The sequence below is a fragment of the Monoraphidium neglectum genome (genome assembly GCF_000611645.1).
Source record: "Monoraphidium neglectum strain SAG 48.87 unplaced genomic scaffold scaffold00144, whole genome shotgun sequence".
Lineage (NCBI taxonomy): Eukaryota > Viridiplantae > Chlorophyta > Chlorophyceae > Sphaeropleales > Selenastraceae > Monoraphidium > Monoraphidium neglectum.
Window position 1 is genome coordinate 1,378 of NW_014013484.1, and position 20,800 is coordinate 22,177.

The following is a 20,800-nucleotide window of genomic DNA, read 5'->3' on the forward strand; positions in this document are numbered from 1 at the left end:
AGCAGCACCACCAGCAGCAGCAGCAGCAGCAACAGCAACAGCAGCAGCGGCAGCAGGGTGGACGCAGAGGGGTGGCAGGCGCAGCTGCGGCGGCCGGGCCGGGCCCGGGGCTGCTGCCGCCCGCCGCGGCGGTGCCGCTGCTGGCGGCGCAGCTGCCAGACGTGCCCGCGCCAGTCATCCTGGCCCTGGCGGACTGCCTGTCGCATCTTCACATGTGACGCTTGCCTTTGTGTGGCTTTTGAAACACACATCGGCAGAAGCTCTTCTCACCTGTTGTGGCCAACGTTGACCCGGAGGAAGGCCCATGTGAACAGCAAACAGCATGGTGTGGCACCATGGGTAGGGGTGGCAGTACATACTTGCGGCCGAAGCAGAGTGGCATCTGTGCTGACAACGTCACCAACAGCAGCACCACTAGCAGCAGCAACAGTTAGCAGCAGCAGCAGCAGCAGCAGCAGCAACAGCTTCAGCAGCAGCAGCAGCAGCATAACAGCAGTAGCCACGTCACCACCTGCGTCACCAGCAGTGCAACCACTTCCATGTTCCTGGAGCGAAGCCAACCTGCTTGCCCTTGCGTATATACCCTACCTTTTGGGCGTGAATTTATTGCTATAGTCCCTTTTTTCCGTGTAAACACGTGGCTTGCGAGATCTACAGGTTGTTCGGCTGCAACAAGTTCGTCCAGACTTTATTTGACTAATCAGTACCGATACACCATTCGAGCGCCTTCTGGTGCTCGCTGCATATCGGGCTCGCTGGAGCGGCAGCAGAGCCAGGGGGGCGGCGTGGCGTGGGCGGCGCGAGCCTGCGCGCAGCAAGAGGAGGAGGCATGGGGAAGGCCAAGGACGCGCAGAGAGTCAAAGCGAAGAAAGCTGCCAACAGCGGCAGCGCTGATGCAACCCCTGGCCTCCAGAAAGCGTCTGCAGCTGCGAAAGACAAGGTGTGCGCGAGGATGGCGGCTGCGGCTCGCTCCTGAAGCTGACGCCAGCCCAACTGGGTAAATCTGGTTGATCGCCCCTGCCCTGCTCCTCAGATGTTCACCACCCCCTTCATCAAAACGCCCACGGCAATCGCAGAAGTCGAAGGGCAAGCAGGGCGGCGGCCTGTTTTTTGGGGACCCCCTTGAGCGGGAGCTGGCGGCCGTGGGGCTGCGGGTGGCCAAGATCACGGCCGACGGCAACTGCCTCTTCAGGGCGGTGGGAGACCAGACCGAGGTGTGTGCTGTGTTCTCTGCACAGGCTTAGAGCGCTGACAAGGGCTCAACGGCCCTTTCTCATATATCAAACACATCATCTCACTCAGCTATCCTGCCGCCTTGCAAACTGGTGCATGCTACCAGGCTCCCAAATTGGGAGACAAGTGAATTCATGGCAGGTGCCTTCGCCTGCATTTGGAAGAGAGTCGTGGATGAACAGCGGGCCCAAGGAGGCATCGTCCCTCCTCCTGCCGGCAGCGGCTGTGACGCCCGCGCCTCCCCTCGGCCGCCCCTTGCGCCTCTCTCAGGGGGACGAGGGGCGCCACACAGACCTGCGGCAGCGCGCGTGTGATTTGATGGTGGAGCGGCGCGAGGAGTTTGAGCCGTTTGTGGAGGACGATCAGGTGGGCAGGCGCTGGCCAGCAGCCAAGTGAGCGCAGGAAGGGGGGGGCGCAGCCATCGGCCTGCGGAGAGCGAGGCGCTGGCTCCCATCGCCTCTCCCTCTCGCGGCGGCGACGGCCGGCTCGACTTGGTCTGGGGCGCTGGACAGGGGCCTGCCGTGGCGGGGCGTCGTGCGTCTCTTGAGACCCAATCGTGCTCGTGCCCGCCTTGGCACCCAGGGTTTTGAAACCTACATCAAACGCATGCGCAAGGTGAGACCCAAAGCTCTGGGCGGGCTGGATCCCGGGCCGAGTGGTTTGCGGCTGCGGCCGCCCCGCCCGCTGTCGTGGCTCGACGGAGCAGGCTGGAGCCCTCCGCCACCGCGCGGGCTCCAATCGCCACCCGCCGCCACGCCCCCGGGCCGCCCTCGCGCGCGCCATACCGCGCTGGCGCCGGCAGGACGGCGTGTGGGGCGGCCACATGGAGCTGCAGGCGCTGTCGCTGCTGATGGGGGCCAACGTGTACGTGTATCAAGAGGGGCAGCCGCGCTGGACGGTGCGCAACCACCCAGGTGCACAGGGAAGGGGGGCGCCGGCCACGCCTGGGCGGCGGGGGCGTGCGTATGCGGCAACAGGGGCGGCACGCGGAGCCTCGGCGCCCTGCATGCTCAGATCTCATTCTTTTTCCGCTGCGCTTGGGCCTCCACCTTGAACCGCACCCACCTTGGACACACCCCCTGTTTCAATGCTCAAGCACCCTTCTTGACCCCTTTTGCTATTGTCGTCGATTCCACAGATCACGCTCCCTCAATTCACCTATCCTACCATGGAGGTGGGTGCACCCGCACTTGGCACATACCGGTCGTACCAGCTGAGGCCGGGTGTCAGAGCCAGCACAGCCTGCCACCTCACCCCACCAACCATGACCGCTGAACACTCACTTTTTTGTGTGGCCCGCCTGGCTCGCTCCTCGCCCAGGGGAGCACTACAACTCAGTGAGGCTGCTGGATGACTACACCCGGGGACCACCTCGGACCATCACGCTGGGCGCGGGTGGCGCAACTGCGGCAGCTATCGCCAAGGTGCGCTTATCGTTCTGCATGGGCAATGCACGTGCGCGCGCGTGCGCACGCACGCACGCACGCACACGCGCACACGCGCGCACACACACACACACACACACACACACACACACACACACACACGCACACACCAACACATCCGCGCGCGCGTGCGCACAGAGACAAACCCCGACATACACCTGCACGAACATGAACGCGCACACGCACAAACGAGCACGAGCACACACGCGGACATTAGTGCACGTGCATTATGTTGCGCTCGTGAAGCGCCACCCTTTGGCGCAAGGTAATCTAAGGAACCCACAGCCATACTCCCTTCGCTTGCTGGTGCACTCCCCAATCCTGCGACCCCACCAGGAGCGCGCCATCTGGACACCCGCCGACGAGGCGCGTGTGGCTGCCAACACGTGCTGCGACAGCCCTGCGCTTGTGCAGCGCGCGCTGAGGGAGGCAGGCGGGGACGTGGATATGGCCATCGAACGCGTAATAGAGGCCATGGCTGGCGGTGACGGCAGTCCCGCAGGGCAGGGTGCTGATGCGGACGGCGCAGCAGGAGCACGTGGGGAGAGCCTGGAGCTTGATCCAGCAGCCGGCAAGGCTGAGGGACAGCAGCAGCAGCAACAGCAGCAGCAACAACAGCAGGAAGCAGGGCAGGTGGGCAGCGCCTCTCATAACAGCACCGCAGGCAGCAGTATGGCCGTCGACCCTGGAGCTGAGGCATCTCAATCTAGAGATAGAGCTGATGCAGCCGAAGCGCCGGCTGACAGTAGCAGCAGCCAACAGACTCCAGGGGCAGACATGGGCAGCACAAGTGGCACACCGTCAGGCAGCGCCAAGACCGGCGCCAAAGGCAAGGCACGACCCAGGAAGGGTGTGGAGGTGGGGCCGTCTGCGCCGGTGGTGGGCAAGAAACCGGCACGCAACAAGGGCTGCCCCTGCGGCAGCGGCAGGAAGTGGAAGGGCTGCTGCGGCGCGGCGGCGGCGGCAGCGGAACGGCGGCAGAGGGTGCTTTTAGACCAAGGGGCTGCGGCAGAGGTAGGGCTGCCAGCAACTCTGGCGACGCTCAGCATTTGACCTCAGCACATGTGTATGTTTCAATGTATAAATGCAGCGTGCGCCTGTTTGCAGCAACTATGCCCTAATTGCTTTGGCTGCACATTTGCTTTCAAGTGACTGTTGGTGAATTGTGAGTGTCCTTGCTGTCACAGAATTGTTTCAAACCGACAACATTACCAGACCCCATCAAACAAGTAACCCAGAGCAAACACGATGCACTGACAGGCGCTTGGACACCATGTGTACTGCATCAATGTCAAGGAGAGCCCAGACCAGGCTGCGCGCAGTGCGTGCATCCAGCAACCGGCCCCGCCGACGCGCTAAGACACGCCGCCGTTGGAAGAACCCAGACTCTCATTCCGTGTTTATGACCCTGGCGCCAGGATGTTGCCGCTGCCGACGAAGCTCCTTATGGTGCTCTGGACCTGGTGGTCGTGATTGTGGCGCAGCTGGGCGCTGTAGGGCGCCGCGTCAAAGCCCTGCTGGCTGTAGGGCTGCGGGGACATTCGGCGTGTGCGATAGCAGGGGGATAGGGGCGCGGGGGGCCGTTGGTCCCGATTAGCTGGCCGTCTGTAAGGCAAGGTCGGGTTTGCTCTGTTGCCCAGCGGCGGCGGCGGCGGCGGCGGCGGCGGCGGCAGCAGCAGCAGCAGCAGCAGCAGCAGCAGCAGCAGCAGCAGCAGCAGCAGCAGCAGCAGCAGCAGCAGCAGCAGCAGCAGCAGCAGCAGCATGCTGTCTGTCGCCACTGGCAGGTGGTCTGGCTGTGGCGCGCGCACACCTTGGCGCACGCCGCCTCGTCCTGGCGCCTGGGCTTGGCGGTGTAGTACTCGCGGCGCCTCAGCTCGTCGAACGAGTCCGACGTGGCAAAGGGCGCGCTGTGGGACGCATCTATGCCAGCCGCTGCGGTGTGCATAGTTTGATTGTGGGCAAGAGCGTGGATTTCTGGATTATACAGCTGTATGTCTGTGAAATGGCCTTGTGGTCGGGGCGCATGTCCTGTCGATAGCGCCTTGCCCCTGGCTGGCAGGCCCGCAGCCCTACCGCCCACCTCTGTGCACCCGCCAACAGCGTGATATCTCTGCCTAGACCTCTCTTCCCATTGCACATAAACGCATCGGTGGGTGCCCTCACCCCCAAACTTGTTGACGAGGGCCTTCTCATGGATGCCATGGTTGACCGCGCGCTGAGTCGCGTAAACCTCGGCATCGAAGCCGCCCATCGGTGCCCCCACCTTGCCGGTGGGCTCGCGGCCGCCCCTGTTGGCGGGCAGGCCACAGTCCTCCGCGGGGTGCCGACCACCACCGTCGGCGCCCGCGGGGCAGGAGTAATCCGCGGCAAAAGGGGCCGGACCGCCTGATTTACAGGTGGGCACAGGCGCAAGTTGAAGAGCGCTGAAGTTGCGTTGTAGCAGCGAAGCGGAGCTGCAGCATGAGCAGCTTGGTCGCAGCTAATAGCTTCAGGCTGGGTGTACCCCAGGATGAGTCCACCTTAGGATTAGTCCACACCCGTTCTTGCGTGTGCCGCCGCACCCGAGTTGCGCGCGCGGCTCTCCGCGTCGATGGCGTGGTTCATCTCCATCTGGTGCCTGTAGGTGTCCCGCGAGATTTCCTGGGTGCCCACCTGAGGTCCAGAGGCGCGGCGTTGGAAGGGTATCCCGGCAGCCGCGCGTGGGGTCGGTTGCGCAACTGGAAGGTGGCCGTCAGATGCAACACTGTCATGCAGAGCTGCCGGGCGCTGTCGACTGAGAAGTCGCGCGCTCCCAGTCACCTTGCCCACAACACTGCCGGTCTTCTCCATCATGTGGAAGTCCGTGGGCCACTTGTCGTTGCCTTCGATAGCGCCGGGCGCGAATGTGGCGAAAGGGAGGCCACCGCCGCAGTTGGAGCCCGCCACCACTGTGGCGTCAAGATCGTTTGGGGCGGGCGACAATTAGTTGGGTGCAGTGCATGTTATCGTGCGTGGCGCACATGGAGGCGCCGAGATGACGATAGTGAGACGTCACAGTTGTCGCAGCCTTTGCAACAAGCAGGCGCGCCGACCAGCAAGCGGCAGTGTTGCTGGGGCGCTGACATGTTGCCACGCGCCAGAGCCGCACTTTTCTTGCCGTGGTTGATGGGCGTCAACGGACGGCTGTCTGTGCCGTAGATGGCACCCTTTGCTCTGCTCTCGGCCGCGCGGCCCCTGGGGTGCGGCAAGGCGAATGGCGTGGTGGCGTGGTTGGCATTTGCACCACTCGCCTGCTTGGCGCGGCGTTGTGTGGGCACGTGGCGGCCGCGCGGATCCGTTGCGCCACTCTGCAAGCAAAGGACAGTACATCCGCCTTATAAAGCCTCACCCGGTCGACGCCATGCTTATGCCGAGCCGCGCTGTCAAAATCGGCCGATAGGGTCAAAGCTGTGTTAGAAGGCGCTTCAAGCCAGCAACGACACGACTAAGTCGATTCTAAGCTTGCGTATGTTTTTTGAACCTCTGGAGCACCGTCAGGTGTGTGCCACTTCAAATGTTGTGACTCTGCACGATCTCACAATTTTGTTGATTGTCAACAATTGTCACCGTAACACCAGGAATCATTTGTCAGCAACGCTACGATACTGTTGATACCGGTGCAATACATTCTGCTTGGTGTGACCCTCGAATGGTCCAGGTCAGCAGCTCTGCTCACATTGAGTTCCTCACAAGTGGCAGTAGCACTGTATGCACTTCATTCGGTACCGTAATTTTCACAATAGCACCTTACCAGGCTAAAATCTCGTATGAAGGGCACATCCTGCTCACGCACGTGCAGCCCAGTTGCAATATTGCGATAGGCATGCAACAACAGCATGGCAAAAGGGTGCCTTCCTGAAGGCCAGCCAGATAAATGCACACTCCTGCGGCACACTGCCAAGCACATGCCAGCAGCGTGTTTTCGATTGCTGCAACTTGGGGAAGGCATTGAAAATTCAGGCTGGCGGTGCGAGTGATGAAGTGGCCCCAGGGAGCTGGGATGTGGCCCAGGTGGGTTGCGAGCCCTTGCTGCGGGCGCAAGGGGCGAACAACAAGACCTGCTGGCCCGATCCGATATGAGCGACGGGTATTCATTGCACTGTGCAGCAAGCCTGGGGGAAGTGTGCCGGTACAAAATGGCAGGATCTGTGGGGTGAGTGGAAGCATGATCTCTCGACGAGCCGGATTAAACCCGCTGCCAAGCCCGTACTTTGGGGCCCCACCTGCCACAGCTCACACCGCACGTAATCAGCGCCCAACCCCGCCACCTCCCAACCCGGCGGGCTCAGTGCGCTTGGCTGCCTCCCCGCGCAGCCAGGCTGCCAGGGACCTCTGCCGTATCGCCTTGGACGACTTGCGCGCGCTCTTGTGCAGCCGCTTCAGCTCGCGGCCAAACTCTGCCAGCTGCGCCGTCAGCAGCAGCCAGCGCATGGACGCCGCCGCCTCCGACCACTCGACGCCATGCGGGAGCAGAAGGCCCGCCTCCAGCGCCGGCGCCGGCGGGGCGTCCGCCAGCGCCGACAGGGGCGGCGCCTGCATGTGCTGCGCTGCGCTCGGCGCGGCGGGTGTGCTCGCCGAGGGCGCCGGCGGGGGGCGCGGGTCGCTGCTTGCGCTGCCGACGGTGCCTGCTGGCAGCAGCTGAAAGGCGGCGGGCAGGGCGTGGACGAGGGAGAGGAAGTGCTTCAGGTTGGCGGTGGGGATCCTGTGCTGCGGGGGCTTGTAAGCGAAGGGAAAGTACATCCAGACGTCCTGCGGGGCAGGTGAGCAGGCATGGCACGGGAGGAGACGGCTGGTAGGAGCAAGGGGTGTCGATTGACTGAGGCAGCCTGCACGAGGGGCGTCGGCGGCTCCATTTAAGGGGCCGGGCCACACAGGCAGATCAGGCGCGTGGGCATCATCAGGCACGCCCGCTCCGGCGTGATTCGCACACTCACTCGACGCACGTCACCGGCAGACTCGCCAAGAGAAACCCGATGCCGCAAGGTGCGGTGAGCTAAAGCGCGACAGAAGTCCCCGCTGGACCGGCGACTGGAACCCGGCACCTGCACAGCCAATATTTGGCCCAGGGCACTCACCTCCAGCGCCGCCAGCAGCGCGTCCTCCAGTTCGCGCCACGCCGGGCTGGCTGCAAGCGTCGCTGCCAGCTTTGGCGCCGCCTCGGCGGTGCGCGTCAGCAGCGTGGTCAGCTTGTGGACAGCCAGGACGGTGCTGCAGGTGCGCTGTGGGGAGTCGCAGTGTGAGCGCGCGGGTGCGGCGGCATCAACCAAGGGCACATGCGAATTTCTAGTCTGGATTGGTATTTGTGGGCGTTTGTGTGTTTGTGCGAGTATTTGCGCACGCATGTGTGTGTGCGCGTGTGGATGTGTATGTGTGTGTTACTGCCTGCACGCACCTCACTCAGCTTCTTCAAGGCAGACTTTCCCAGGTGCTTCTTGCCAAAAGGCAGGCGGCGGCTCATAGGGATAATCACCCTGCACGTTTGGGGCACACGATGTTTGGGCAGCCAGACAGATGGGTAGGTTTGGGGGGTTGCTGTCCATATCACTCGCAAAACAAGCCTGGTTCCATAGGCAGCGGCCCCTGGATCACCACTGCCGCTGCGGCTCGCGCATCACTGCCCTACTTGCTGCCCAGGCCCCCTGCAATGCGCATGGCCCGCTGCTACAAGCGGTGCCATCCAGCACTCGCCGTTTGCACGACGCCGCCCACCTGAAACCTAACACTGTGCAAATGTAAAACTCGCTCTTTGCCTCCTCCTGCGTGGTCTTTGCAAGCTCCACAGCTCGCACCACTTTAAACCACTCTGCCTGTGCAAACGATCGCTCCTCCTGACTCATGCCGCCCAGTGCCCCTGCCCGCAGCTGTTGCACTGGCGGGCCGCTGCGACTGACATCTGCAGCAGCGGCGGTGTCAGCAGCAGCTGCAGCAGCGGAGCCATGCACCTGGCAATCAACCAGAGACTCATGACGCTGCGCCGTCGGCGGCGCAAATGCCGTGCGCTCCGCTTGCGGGGTTGATGCCGGCCGGCTGCCGCTGCCCCCCCTGTGGGTTGCGTGCGGCAGTGCTGCGTTGCGCAACCCCCGCTGCGCCTGGCGCGCTCTCCACGCCGCGCACGCTCCATGCAGCCAGCTGAGCACTGCCGCGAAGTCGTCGTCCCGCGGTCGCCGCCAGTGATGGCCCTTGCGCGCTGCACTCGCTGCGGCGGCGGCTTCCGCGGCGGTCGCGGGCGTAGGGGCCGCAGCGAGGGTGCCTGAGAGGCGGATGAATGCTGCGTCTGTGTCCACGTCCTCTACCCTGGCCAGAGGCTTGGGCAGCGGCCTGCCAAGGGCGCTGGCGCAGATGCACGTGAGTGAGAAGAGGCTGTCGTGGTGCAGCGCGTACACCTGAGGGCCGGGCAGGGCATAAGAGGGTAGACCAGGCGTGAGGGATGAGCCAGCCTCGACGGCGCAGCAACAAAAGCTTTGCTGCTGAGCTGCGCCTGCACCCGTCGCTTACTTGCTCCTTGGGTTTCAGAGGCTCGGGCAGGGCAGGGCAGGGCAGGGCAGGGTAGGGCAGGGCAGGGCAGGGCAGGGCCTGTTGCCGGTTGTCGCGCCTCACATTGTCAATGGCAAACTCCGGAAAGATGTAGACAGAGCAGCAGCCGAGCATGAAGATCAGCGTGAGGGCCACGATCGTGGCGAAAACGTCATACCTGCGCGGGTGGGGTGATTCCGCACAATGGCCGGCGCCGCGGTCGTGCGGCTAGAGGAGGCGAGGGCTCCGTGGGCGCACGGCTTGACACTCAGGGGGTGCATCCTTGGGCCGGCTTGCCCAAGGACACCGGCAATGACAGGTGTGTGTGGCCAGGCATTCCCCAGCCTGTGTGCAGGCCCAGCAGGGTCACCTGTACTCCGCAGGGCCCACCCAGGTGCAGTTCCACAGGGTCACCCTGCAGGGAGGTGCCAAAGATGGAGAAGCTGGGTGGCGTGCAGGCAAGGATGGTTTGCATGCCAAGCAGTGTGGGCCTGGCAGTGCTGGCCCTACAGGCACTAGGTGTGCTAGTCAAGCAAGTTGTACAGGTGTGGGGTGGCCAGGCGCTAGGAGTGCAGAGTGCGCATCCGGCGGCTTCGGGCTCACATCCAATTGTTGATTCCCCACTCATAATTGTTGTATGGCTGCAATCAATCAAGGGGTGTGAATGCGAGGCGGGCGCCAGGGATGGCACGTTGGCTGGCGTAATTTGTGGGTACGTTTTGGTTCTTGCTCCGAGATTGCGGCGATCAGCGCAGGGGCCAATGCACACGATTGCATCCTTTGCAGCAGGCGAGCCATGCACGAAACAGAATGCACAGCACGCGCAGCACGACCGCGCCTGAAGATCACCGTGGCGTTGTAAGAGGCGTAGAAGGTGCTGATGAACACAGCCAGCGTGCTGGCCCCAGCCACAGCAAAGGGTATTGTGGACACTGCAAACGCCACGCCCCAGGCGAGCAGCACGGCCAGGTACATCCCTTTTCACGGAGGGGTTGCAGGGGATGAGAATGCATTATTAGCAGGGGGACCATCGGCCGCCTTCCACCTCATTTTTGATGAATGTGCCCCTTTGTTGGGACAATATAACCAATTGAACAGGGTACATTCGCTAACGAGCGTCTGCATACAGTGCTGCCGAGGGGGCGCCAGTTGGAATGCAATAATGCATTTTGCGGCTGGCCAGCAACCGGCTCACATGGCAGGCGGGTGGCGAGGTTGGCAACCAGGGCGCCCGTGGTGGCCCTCCAAAAGGAGATGATGATGCTTCCAGCAACCTGTGGGAGGTGGGGGACGGGTAAACCCCGATGGTGCACATGGGCTTCCGGCGGGAGCGTCTGCGTGTCAGGGTCGACCTCGCTGACAGGTGCTTGCCATGCAATCAAGGGAGCTACAACCTAATCCCTTCTCAGATACATGGCCCAGAGACATTTTGTTTTGCATTGGTAGATACCTGAGCGGACTTTGATTGGCAAGTCATCTGCTTGCAGCGCTCCATGCAACGTGCCCATGCGCGCAGTGTCAAGTCAACCGCTCACCACGAACACGAGGCCAACCGGCAGCGGTTGGACGCTGTCATGCACCCATGTGTCTCTCCAAAGAAATGCAGATGCCATGGCCAGAGTCAGCAGGGCCATGCGGAAGCCCATCCTGCACCACCGTGGCAAGCGCTGCCGCGGGCATGGCGGTGGCGGGCGCCCAGCCCACGGGTCCCATGGCGCTGCACTGCCGCCCATATCACCCGATCAGCACTTCTATAAGCAACCGCCACAGCCGAGCATTGGTTACCGGCTGCTGACGATGCGGAGTGCCTGGCAACGTGGTTGATTGTCCTTGACATGTGCCTTCCTTCAACGTCACAGATCAGGCTTGAAGAAGCCTGTGATCGAATTTGCACGTCAAAATAGTATGATATGCGCTCAAATTGCTGCAATCAACATAAGCTCATTGTCCCTTCAAACCGGTGTGCAGTTCTTGTGATGAGTGACACTCTTACCGGTACAGTGATTTAAGGCGATCTCAAGGCAGAATATTTGAGTATCAAAGCCGCTTTAGGCACCCGCACGGGCTCGCGGCAGCGCGGCGGACCAGGGCGGGCGGACACCGTGCCGCGCCCTGGTGCTACCTGGACCGCTCACGCTGCGTCCGCCCCCCGCACGGCCCTGGTGCATCCATACATACTATACACGCCCATGATCAGCGAGGAGTGGCATCAGCGCCTGAAGAAGTGAGCCAAGGCCTGCTCGGGTACTGAAGGCTGAGAAGTATTGTGGCACAGGGTTGCTGCCGGGCCCACATGGGACGGTGGCAGGCGTTTGCTGGGTTGCTGCCATTGCACATGTGCATGTGTAGGCGGCCTCGTCGTTTGATGTTTCCTATCAGCAATGCTTTCGCCATGCCTTACTCTCACCTTATGAAGTGCGCCCTCCATGAAATGCATCCTCCCCCTGATGACAGGCTGCGCAAGGCGGCAGGCATGTGCGTACTCTGCAGATTGCAGAAGGGCACGCGAGGGGCAGGGATCTTGCTGTGCAGACCTATTTGAGCCCGCATGGCTCGCCATTACATGCTCTGCCACCCTGAAGACGTCCATCTTTTTCCCGCCGGCATCAAGTCCATGGCACATCACTCCCTCACCTGCGGATGTACAGAAAGGCCTCAAAATGATCTCCCCTCACCTACACCCCAGCGCACCCAGACCCGCACATGGGCATGCACATGCGCACCACACACTCACATGCCCACTCCCATGCATACACAGGACAGTGCCGTGCACGTGCACCGCGCTCCTCTTCAGCTTCCTAGCAGCCGGCCTCGGGGGCCTGTCAAGAGGCGCCTTGGACGACGAGCGCCTAGAGGGCACGCGCAACATCGCGCAGACTGCGCTGGTGGGTGTGCCTGTGCTGCCAGTTGCTGAGGCCCGCCTGCCCCGCCGAGACTGCGCCTCTGCTTGCTGGTCTGCGCGTTGTGTTTTGACGCTTTCTGCACGCGTGGGCAGCTTGACCGGGGACACAATGGCGTGGGCTGAGTGCTGATGGCGGGAGTTGTTCCCAAACTGACTGCCTCGCATGACTCACGGCGTGACCTTTTGCAGTTTGCTGTGCTCACGGCCAATGCGGTTGTGGCCCCCTATATGGGCGAGAGCGTGCTGAGGACAACGCAGAGGTGTGCGTGGGGGTGGGGGGTGGCGCTGGTGTCTTGGCTGCGCAAGCTGCACTTGCCTGCTTTGTATCGTGGGAGGCGCAGCCCCGTGCTTCGCTCTGCTTACTCGGCCGCGCTGCCGCTCAACCCTGCCCATGCATGCAACGTTGAAGGCTGTTGGGCAACGTCGTGGGCACGCTCATATTCATCTGGGTGGCCTTGTACCAACAGAGATGGCTGGTGCTGATCACCATTCCCATTTATGCCTTCATTGTCTGCGCGGCGCGCTACTCTATATTCGTGGTCGACGGAGAATATGGCTCATATCAGTCATTGACCCTGTCGTTCTCAGGTGAGTGGCGACAGCGTGTCAGGGGCGCGTGGCGGCAAAGCCTGCAGAGCTACTGATGAGGATAAATTGACTGTTTGACTGCAAGCAAAGCCACCTCCTCAACTATAAACCCGAGCGCCCCTTTGCCAACCGCTTGCGCCACTCACGCAGTGGCTCTGCTAGTAGAGCGCAGCCACGCCTACATCGTTGCAGCAGCCACCTGGCGCACCACTGGGCTGTGCTTGGGCATTCTGTCGATGAGTTTATTCCTGACAATGATACCCAACGCCAGCACCAAGGAGGCACGTCCTTGGGGCCTGCACGTGCACGCATGGGCTTTTTCTTAGGTGCTTGCCTGGTGTGCAAACGCGCGTTTGCCTGCAGTGCAACCAGACAAAGCCCGTATGGTGACGGCACACTACTCCACCTCATTCAGCCAGCCCATTGCTGCTATCTGCCAGCATTTCCCTCGTACTCATCCCCTGGTTTTAACAGCCTTTCCCCTATGCCAAATGCCGCCAGATTGGCGACAAGCTGGGCGACGCGCTGCGCGGCCTGGCGAAGCTCACCAACACCCTGGCCCAGTCCAATGAACAGCTGGCAGCCCTTGCAGAGGAAGAGAAAGCGGCTTTTGACCAAGAGGAGGCTTTTTTCGAAAGCGTTGATCCAACAGCTGACGCGGATGATGACGCGGAGGAGGGGGACGAGGAGGGCAGCGGTGACGGCGAGGGCGACGGCGACGGCGAGGAACAAGACGTTGAGGATGAGATGCCGCTGTCTCGGGCTGAGAGGGTGGCCTTGCTAAAGGCGGACGTGGTGAAGCAGGCGGCGGCAGTTGGAAAGCTCATAAGGCAGGTCAACTCTTTGCTCGTCAACACTGGGTATGAGATCTACGTCGGCACGGTGTTTGGCACCAGGCTTTTCCTGCCGCTGCCGCGACGCGGCACCGGCATCCCGGTCGGCCCCGTGGTGCAGGTGAGGGCGCCTCGGCAGGGATCAGTCCGGCTAGGCACAATATCTCTGGTTTGGCGCATGTCAGCTCCTGCGCTGCCCTGTGCCGGCATCCCAAGACCGCGGCGCCTTGCACTCGCCATCCAGCCTCTCCGCCATGCCTTGCTCTCTGCAACGGCCTTTATTTTTTGGATCACGCCCCGCGGCTCCCAGGTAACTGCCCGCATGGCGGAGCTGCTGCACCTGCTATCGGGGCTGCAGGGCGACCTTGAGGCGCTCAGCGGCGTAGGCAAGGCCGGCCGCCACCGCGGGGCCGGCGGCGGCAACCGCGAAGCTCTGCTGCAGGCTTATGGCGGCGCCGACGTCGCCGCGGAGGCGCTGGCGGCTGCTGAGAAGGCCCTTGAGGTGGGGACCCGGCCCAACGAGTAGCGGTATCAGCTTCGCTGGTTGTGAATCCAGCTTCCCAGCCATCGAAGCGATTCATAGTGCAGCAATCGCAACTGCAGGCCCAGCGCCTGGCAGGGGTAACGTACGGCTGCATGCGCGTGTGAGTGTGCACATGCGCGCGTCATGCGCAGCGCTTCCCTAAGCATGATCCTCTCAAACTTGCATGTTGCCACACCACCCGCCCTCAAACATCGCAGGAGATGGCGTCGTGCGTACGCCGGGAGCACCGCCCCCGCGCGCCGCTGCCCGCGGTTGCACTTGGAGATTGCATCCAGTTCTGCCGCTGGGCCTTCAAGGAGACACTGAAGCACGACTTTGGGGCGCACGCCGCCGCTTCGGCCCTTGGCTCCATCTCCTCGGCAAGCCTCGAGACCCTGAGCCGCTCACTCCAACTGCTGTCACCTGCAGCGTCTTTGGTATCCCCGATTATGAGCCCGTCAGGCTCTTTGTCAGAAACGGCCGCTGGCGCGGCTGCAGATGATTCTGCGGCGGCGGCGCTTACGGCGACCGCGGGGCAGCTGGTGAGCGAGGGTGGAGGTAAGCAGACCCCGCATCTGGAGCTGGTGGGGTCGCCAGCACCGCCGCGGGGGCAGCTGTGGCAAAGGGCAGAATCGCCCGAGTCTGCTGCTGAGGCGGCTGCTTGGGCCGAGGCGGACGCGTTCTTGGCCTGCACCCTGAGCGGGGACTTGGGGAAGGCGTCCGAGGCGCTGCAGCCTGTGCTGTCGACCGTTGTGTCGCCCGACGAGGTGGACGACGCCCTTGCAAGCAGCACGGAGCAGCTTAAGCTGCAGCATTCGGCCACGCTTCGGCGCGCGGGCGCCCCGCGAGGGCCCACTGTGACGATGCCGGTCGTGGCCGAGTCTGGCAGCACAGCCGCGACCCGGCCGCTGTGGCGGTCAGGCGCGGGCGCTCTCAGCCCGGATAACCGGGCGGCTGTGCTGGCGCAGCGCTACCAGCTCGTTCTGCAGGTCACAGCGGGCCTCACGCGGGGGCTGATGCTGCTGCACGCGGCGCTCGACCCCCTGCTGGCTGCGCTGCCCGGCGCAGTTGTTACGAGCGGGGCCACTCCACAGCGGTACCCAAGCGATGCACTGCCGCTATGAATGGTGTATTTAGACATGCTGGCCCTCCCGCACAGGATATCAGTGTTGGTATCAGTCGTGTTGACTACGATCAGAATCACGCCAACCTCCGGTGGAGCGTTGCTGCATTATTGCTCTCGCAAAGCAATGACACCAACGCTTGCAGGCTTATGACCCCTGCAGCCAGTGACTGAAGAGTACTCATAGAAATCGTCAGTCTGTTATTGGCCAGCTTTGGGATTTGTGCCGCAGATCAGTCCCACAAGTTCTGACCAAATGATGCCATGGTGATGTGCTTGGTGATCCGCAAGCCACAGGAATACGGCACTCGCGGTGTGACTGTGCACACTGCGTACACCTGCCGTATTCACTGGTGCAAGTACGAGCACTTGCACCTGATCTATAATCAATACGCATGCAGGCGCTCCATCGGCGCCAGTTGTCTTGTGCTCTACGGGATGTGCACCTGCTCAAGCACTGGCACATTCCGCATGGACGCGCCGCTGCGCCACCATGGCGCCCCCCGCCCTGTGGGATTATAGATCAGCCGGAGCTCTTCTCAGTGTACTTCTGCCAACAAGGTTCAGGGTAGGGCAGCGCCAGGCGCGACAGGACTGGGCTTGTGTGCAGCTCAAGCGTGATGGTCTTGCAGGTGTTGAGCTACCTGCTGTAGCTCCACACCTGCTGTACAGTAGTGGCACAGACTTCAGCAAAGCCAGCTGGAGGAGGTCGCAGCTGTTCATGCAAAGGGCCTCCCAAGTTTGAGCACCCGGCCCTCTTCATGGCAAATCAGATGACATGTCATATGACACTACAGTGTGAAATCTTGCGGTGCGGTGACCATCCCGGTCTTTTCAATCGTGGCGTTGAAAGGCGGCTTGCCTCGGACGGCGAACAAACAACAGTAAGGCTGCGAGAAGGTCGTCGTTCGATGCACTGGGACTCGCCAGGAGGCTTTTCATCGTCACAAGCCCATTCCGTGTGCAAGCCTTGCCTCAGAACTATCAGGCATACCGTTGCCTCGGGGAGCCCACCACAATCATCGTCACAGCAAGACACCACACAACACTACGTTTGAAGCTCTGCGGCATGGTCACAAGGCATAGAACTGCGGCACCAGCGCTGGAGCTGCTGCTGGTGCTTGCAATGGCTGCGCGCACCGTGGCACTCGAGCCTCTCGCAGCCCCGGCCGGCGCCCTTGTGGAGCTCGCTGACGGCACTGCCAAAGACGCGGCTCAGCTCATCGCCGCCCATTCATGGGCGCTGAGCGGCGGCGGAAACGGCGCGTCAAGTGGCTCCTGGTGTTGCGTGCCCGTCTGGAATGGCCGCGCAGAAACCAAGGAGGTCTGGTCCGCGGTCGTCAGGGTCGGCATCGCAGCAGGCAGCAACAGCGGCGCCTCATCAGGCAGCAGCGGCGCCGCCCTCGCTCTGTCTACCGACCCTGCTTGCGGGACCTCAACGTGCAGCTTCCCAATCGCAGCCGTGGCTTACATCAACCTCTGTCCTGGGACTGCTGCCGGCAGTGGCTGCCCGCTGATGGCGGCGTCACCCAAGGTCCTGGATGCGGGCAGCAGGCCGTTATTGCAGGCGTCCGGCACCAATGTCTCTGGGACGGCCAATGTGACATCCACCGGCGCTGCAGGCGCCAGTGGCAGCAGCTCCGCTACTGCTGGCGGCATCAATGCTGCAGGGATGAGCCCGCCAATCCTCGCAGCATCCGGAGTGCCGGACAACGTGGGTATTGTGACAAACACGACCAACACCACCGATGCCCCGGTCACCACACCCGGCGTGCCACCAGTGGTGGTCAACCGTTCTCTGGTCAACTCAACCTCGGGATCTGCAGCCAGCGTACCTGTTGCATCTGCCAAGTCAAGTGATGCAACGGATGCCGCACTGGGTGCCACGAACTCATCCGCAGCGGGGAGCAGGATAAGTTATGTTGTACTGCCGCCTGCATCCAGTGGCGCTTCAGGCCTGTTGGCTGGCTTGCATAGCATCGCTTTTGCTTGGTTGGCATCCATATCAGTGTACGCAGTGCTGGCGTCATGCTGACAAGCGGGAACGCCATTTGCCCGCAGGGTTGGGTGTGTTGAGCCTTCGCCTGACTGATACTGGTGCGACTGTTATCCTACTTTGCGCACCAACCTCTGATGTTCAAATGCACCACAACAACGGCTTTCTGGCCCCATATTGCTGGTGTGAGTGCAAGCTCGGATGTGGTCCTCTTGATGGCAGCATAAGCGTGATACAAGGCACTTTACAACTCAAACTACTTGGAATACTGGATGCGGCGCTGTGCCCTAGAGGGCAGGGCATACTTTAAACCGCGCTTGAGGGAGCCATGATGGGCGCGTACACACTTGATTGCATTACCAGTGTATGAATGTAAGTAAAAGCTGCGGGGGCAACATGGAACGAACTTGATCAGCGCCTGCCGATGCGCGCCTTGCAGGCTCCCGCATGATCGCGTGGCCCGTGTCGGCTTGTCAGCAAAGCCAGTCGCTGCAAGCATCAGCCAACACTTGGGCGGGCACGGGCATGTGCAGCCATAGCGAGCGGCATTGGGGTAGGCAAATCTGGACAAGCAGGGGAGGGGGGCGACGCACGCCTGCGCCGCTCCACGTGCCCCTTTCCCGGCCTGTTGTCGCGTCCCCGTCCTGCATGCTACCGCCCTGACACCATGCCACCGCCCCCGGCCGCTCACGAGGTGCGCGGCTCCGGCGGCGCCGGCGCCGGCGCCTGCCCTGCCGCGGCCGGCCGCGACGCGGCGGCGGCGGCAGCGGGGGCGTTGCCGCCGCTGCCCACCTGCCTGCTGAGCACGACGTCCCGCATGTCTGAGTCGAAGGACCAGAGCGTGTTAAACAGCACCGTCGACAGGTACCGCTCCCCAAAGCTGGGCAGCACCGTCACGACCAGCTTCCCCCGGTTCTCCGGCCGCCGCGCGACCTGCACGGCCGCCGCGACGGCGGCGCCGCTGCTGATGCCGCAGAGGAGGCCCTCCTCCAGGGCAAGGCGCCGCGCCATCTCCACCGCCTCCTTGCTGCTGACCTTGATGATCTCGTCCAGAATGTTGACGTCCAGGACCTTGGGGGGGGGGGCGGCGGAGGTTTTGCAGTGGTGACAGCTGTAATCGGGCGGCCGCAACGGCGTGCTTCATGCCACGTGGGCGTGCAGGGGCCCGCGTGGGGTGGCTGGGAGCGCCCCAAGGCGACGCGAAAGTGGCCGGCCGCTCAGCATCCATTGGGTCAGCCTGGCAGCCAGTGCAACCCCTGCACTCGTCGCGTTGCCGACTGCGCAGTGCCTCATCAGCGCGACCAGCAGCCCACGGCCGCATGCAGCCCGCCTCAAATGGCCCCCCAACCGGGCTCTCATCTGCTGCCGTCACCTTGGGCACAAACCCAGCGCCAATGCCCTGGATTTGATGGTACCCCGGTTTGCCGCCGCTCAGCACCGCTGACTCTGCCGGTTCCACCGCCACTAGCTGCACCTCCGGCTTGCGCTCGAGGAGATAGCGCCCAGCGCCTGGGAGGCGTCAGTGCCGAGGCAGACGACGCGGGACAGCACCTTGGAGGCAATGGCAGCCGCACCCGGCGCGTGCATGGCGTGCTGCATGCGCGTTCATCCAACCCAGACGCGCGCCTCCTCACCCCGCATACATCGCACCCCAAGTGGGGGGCGTGCACACGTGTGCCCAAATCCCTCAGACTCAAAAGCAGCCCCGGTCACCCGTGATGGTGCCGCCGGTGCCGACGCCCGCCACCAGAATGTCCACCTTGCCGGCCGTGTCGCGCCAGATTTCCGGCCCGGTGGTGGCGTAGTGCGCGGCCGGGTTTGCGGGGTTGTCAAACTGCTGCAGCATGTACGCGTCCGGGGTGTCTGCCACCATTTTCTCCGCCTTGCGAATCGCGCCAGTCATGCCCTGAGGTGTTGGTGTGCAGTGGTTGGGTGTTGAGGGACCCCTGCGCGGCTTGTGTCAACAGACAAGCATGCGTTTCTGTCCCTGCAAGGAACCCATATCGAAGCCGTCCACTGTTGCCATCCCCTGTCGTCCACTGCATGCCCCTCCTGCCTCGTGGCACGGGCCCATGGCGGCGACCGGGGCGCACCTTCTTGCCCTCTGTCAGCACTAGCTCCGCCCCTAGGGCCTTGAGAAGCACGCGCCGCTCGATGGACATGGTGTCGGGCATGGTCAGCACCAGCTTGTAGCCCTTGCAGGCCGCCACAAAAGCCAGGCCGACGCCCGTGTTGCCGCTCGTCGGCTCGATCTGTTTTGGCGACGGGTGACCAAACAGCAGTGCATGGCGACGGCGTGAACACATGCGGCAGGCAGCGCGCGAGAGCCAGGGTCCAGGCGGCTCGCATGTAGCCGCATGCGGCCGGTTGCGCATTGCTCACGCTACGGCTCACTCCTGCCATCTGCATGCTGCAATTTTAGCCTGAGTTCGACCAGGCCTGCGGGCGCTGCTACACGTCTGCTGTTGACCGGCGCCTCTCTCAGGGGTGCCTCACCAGCACGGTCCTTTCGGGGCTGATGAGCCCCTGCTTCTCTGCCGTGTCGATCATGGACAGCGCGATGCGGTCCTTTACAGAGGAGCAGGGTTCCATGATCTCCAGCTTGGCAGCGACGCGCGCCGCAGCTCCACGCGTCACGCTGTTTAGGAAGACCTGCATGCATGGAGCCGCGCATGGGGGGGTGCTTCAGCATGCGCGCGCGTGCAGGATCGCGCGAGGGTTCACGGTGGGAGGTCGGTGCGGCCGAGGCGGCCAGGGCGGCCGGGACGGCAGTCGAAGCAGAGTGCGGAAGTGGGTCGTCAAGGAGAACTCATCATCAGCACATCGTTAAGCACACCATGGGTGTCTTTCCAATGAGCTTGGTGGCGTCCGCATTGATGGGCATGTTTGCCCACAAGCCTTCGGGAGCCGCCGTGACCACCGGGCGCATGCGTGCAGCGACACGCCGGCAGCCGGGTGCATAGAGGGCCGGTGCTGTCACGCCTGCGCGCTGGGCGCCCTTCAAAGCCCTGGCATGGCGCGCTTTCACGAGATCCATCTTTCGGATACGCTCTTTTGAAGTTTCACAAGCTGGCGCGGGCGCTCGAGATCTCTGTGTCAAAGCTTCTTTCCGCGAGCTTCAGTTGCACGGTGTAGTGTCCATGCGATCCACTGAAGTTGACTTATCCCAGCACAAGAGCCCCCCCGGCCCAGCTTAACCCGCCCAGCTTGTCGGGCCGCCCGCTCTGCCCATCATGAGGCCGTGCGCGGGCAGCACGAGCAGCCTATGCCAGTAGACCCCCAATTAACTGATGCCGCCTTGTGGTATGCAGTCACTCTGGGTGCATGCAGCTGGGAGCAGCGAGCAGCGTGCAGTGGGCAGCCAGCAACAGTCCGTCAGATTCACAGCACAAGCAGTGGTCAAACGAACACCGGAAATGGTCAACGACTGCTCTACGCAGCAACTTGAAGATCCCTGATCCTCGCAATTGGTGTGTCTATGCACTGATGTTGTGGCGTCTGTTGATGCATTGCATGTTCGCCCTGGCTGGTCAAGCCGGCAGTGTCCCGATTGCACCGAAACGCGGCCCGCACCAGGACCCGCCCGATCCTGCCCATGGCATCCCTGTCGCGCACACGAAGCCCCC

General features: G+C 62.8%; 5 protein-coding genes across 5 annotated transcripts; 3 read left to right on the forward strand and 2 right to left on the reverse strand.

Annotated features, from left to right (window-relative positions):
* Positions 1–5: 5 nt before the first annotated feature.
* Positions 6–218, forward strand: MNEG_1436 (hypothetical protein; the record flags this gene model as incomplete). Its single annotated transcript, XM_014050072.1, has 1 exon — positions 6–218. A coding segment is annotated over one exon (213 nt), but the record flags the coding sequence as incomplete, so codon positions are not given.
* A 611-nt stretch (positions 219–829) lies between these two features.
* On the forward strand, positions 830–2,952 carry MNEG_1437 (OTU domain-containing protein 3; the record flags this gene model as incomplete). Its single annotated transcript, XM_014050073.1, has 8 exons — positions 830–940; positions 1,077–1,214; positions 1,504–1,599; positions 1,816–1,848; positions 2,036–2,147; positions 2,372–2,407; positions 2,554–2,657; positions 2,944–2,952. 8 exons carry the CDS (start codon positions 830–832, stop codon positions 2,950–2,952), a joined length of 639 nt encoding a protein of 212 aa, XP_013905527.1.
* Positions 2,953–4,078: 1,126 nt separating this feature from the next.
* On the reverse strand, positions 4,079–10,184 carry MNEG_1438 (hypothetical protein; the record flags this gene model as incomplete). The annotated part of the gene is made up of 12 exons (XM_014050074.1): positions 4,079–4,207; positions 4,489–4,610; positions 4,842–5,063; positions 5,240–5,330; positions 5,478–5,605; positions 5,806–5,891; positions 6,973–7,445; positions 7,772–7,915; positions 9,192–9,387; positions 9,580–9,624; positions 9,813–9,850; positions 10,059–10,184. The coding sequence occupies 12 exons, from the start codon at positions 10,182–10,184 to the stop codon at positions 4,079–4,081; spliced, it is 1,800 nt and encodes a 599-aa protein (XP_013905528.1).
* Positions 10,185–11,398: 1,214 nt separating this feature from the next.
* Positions 11,399–14,058, forward strand: MNEG_1439 (hypothetical protein; the record flags this gene model as incomplete). Its single annotated transcript, XM_014050075.1, has 8 exons — positions 11,399–11,433; positions 11,664–11,684; positions 11,968–12,094; positions 12,301–12,371; positions 12,521–12,699; positions 12,850–13,001; positions 13,201–13,653; positions 13,843–14,058. The coding sequence occupies 8 exons, from the start codon at positions 11,399–11,401 to the stop codon at positions 14,056–14,058; spliced, it is 1,254 nt and encodes a 417-aa protein (XP_013905529.1).
* Positions 14,059–17,861: 3,803 nt separating this feature from the next.
* On the reverse strand, positions 17,862–20,058 carry MNEG_1440 (cysteine synthase A; the record flags this gene model as incomplete). Its single annotated transcript, XM_014050076.1, has 6 exons — positions 17,862–18,245; positions 18,523–18,683; positions 18,888–19,080; positions 19,268–19,426; positions 19,671–19,826; positions 20,011–20,058. 6 exons carry the CDS (start codon positions 20,056–20,058, stop codon positions 17,862–17,864), a joined length of 1,101 nt encoding a protein of 366 aa, XP_013905530.1.
* Between the last annotated feature and the right edge of the window lie 742 nt (positions 20,059–20,800).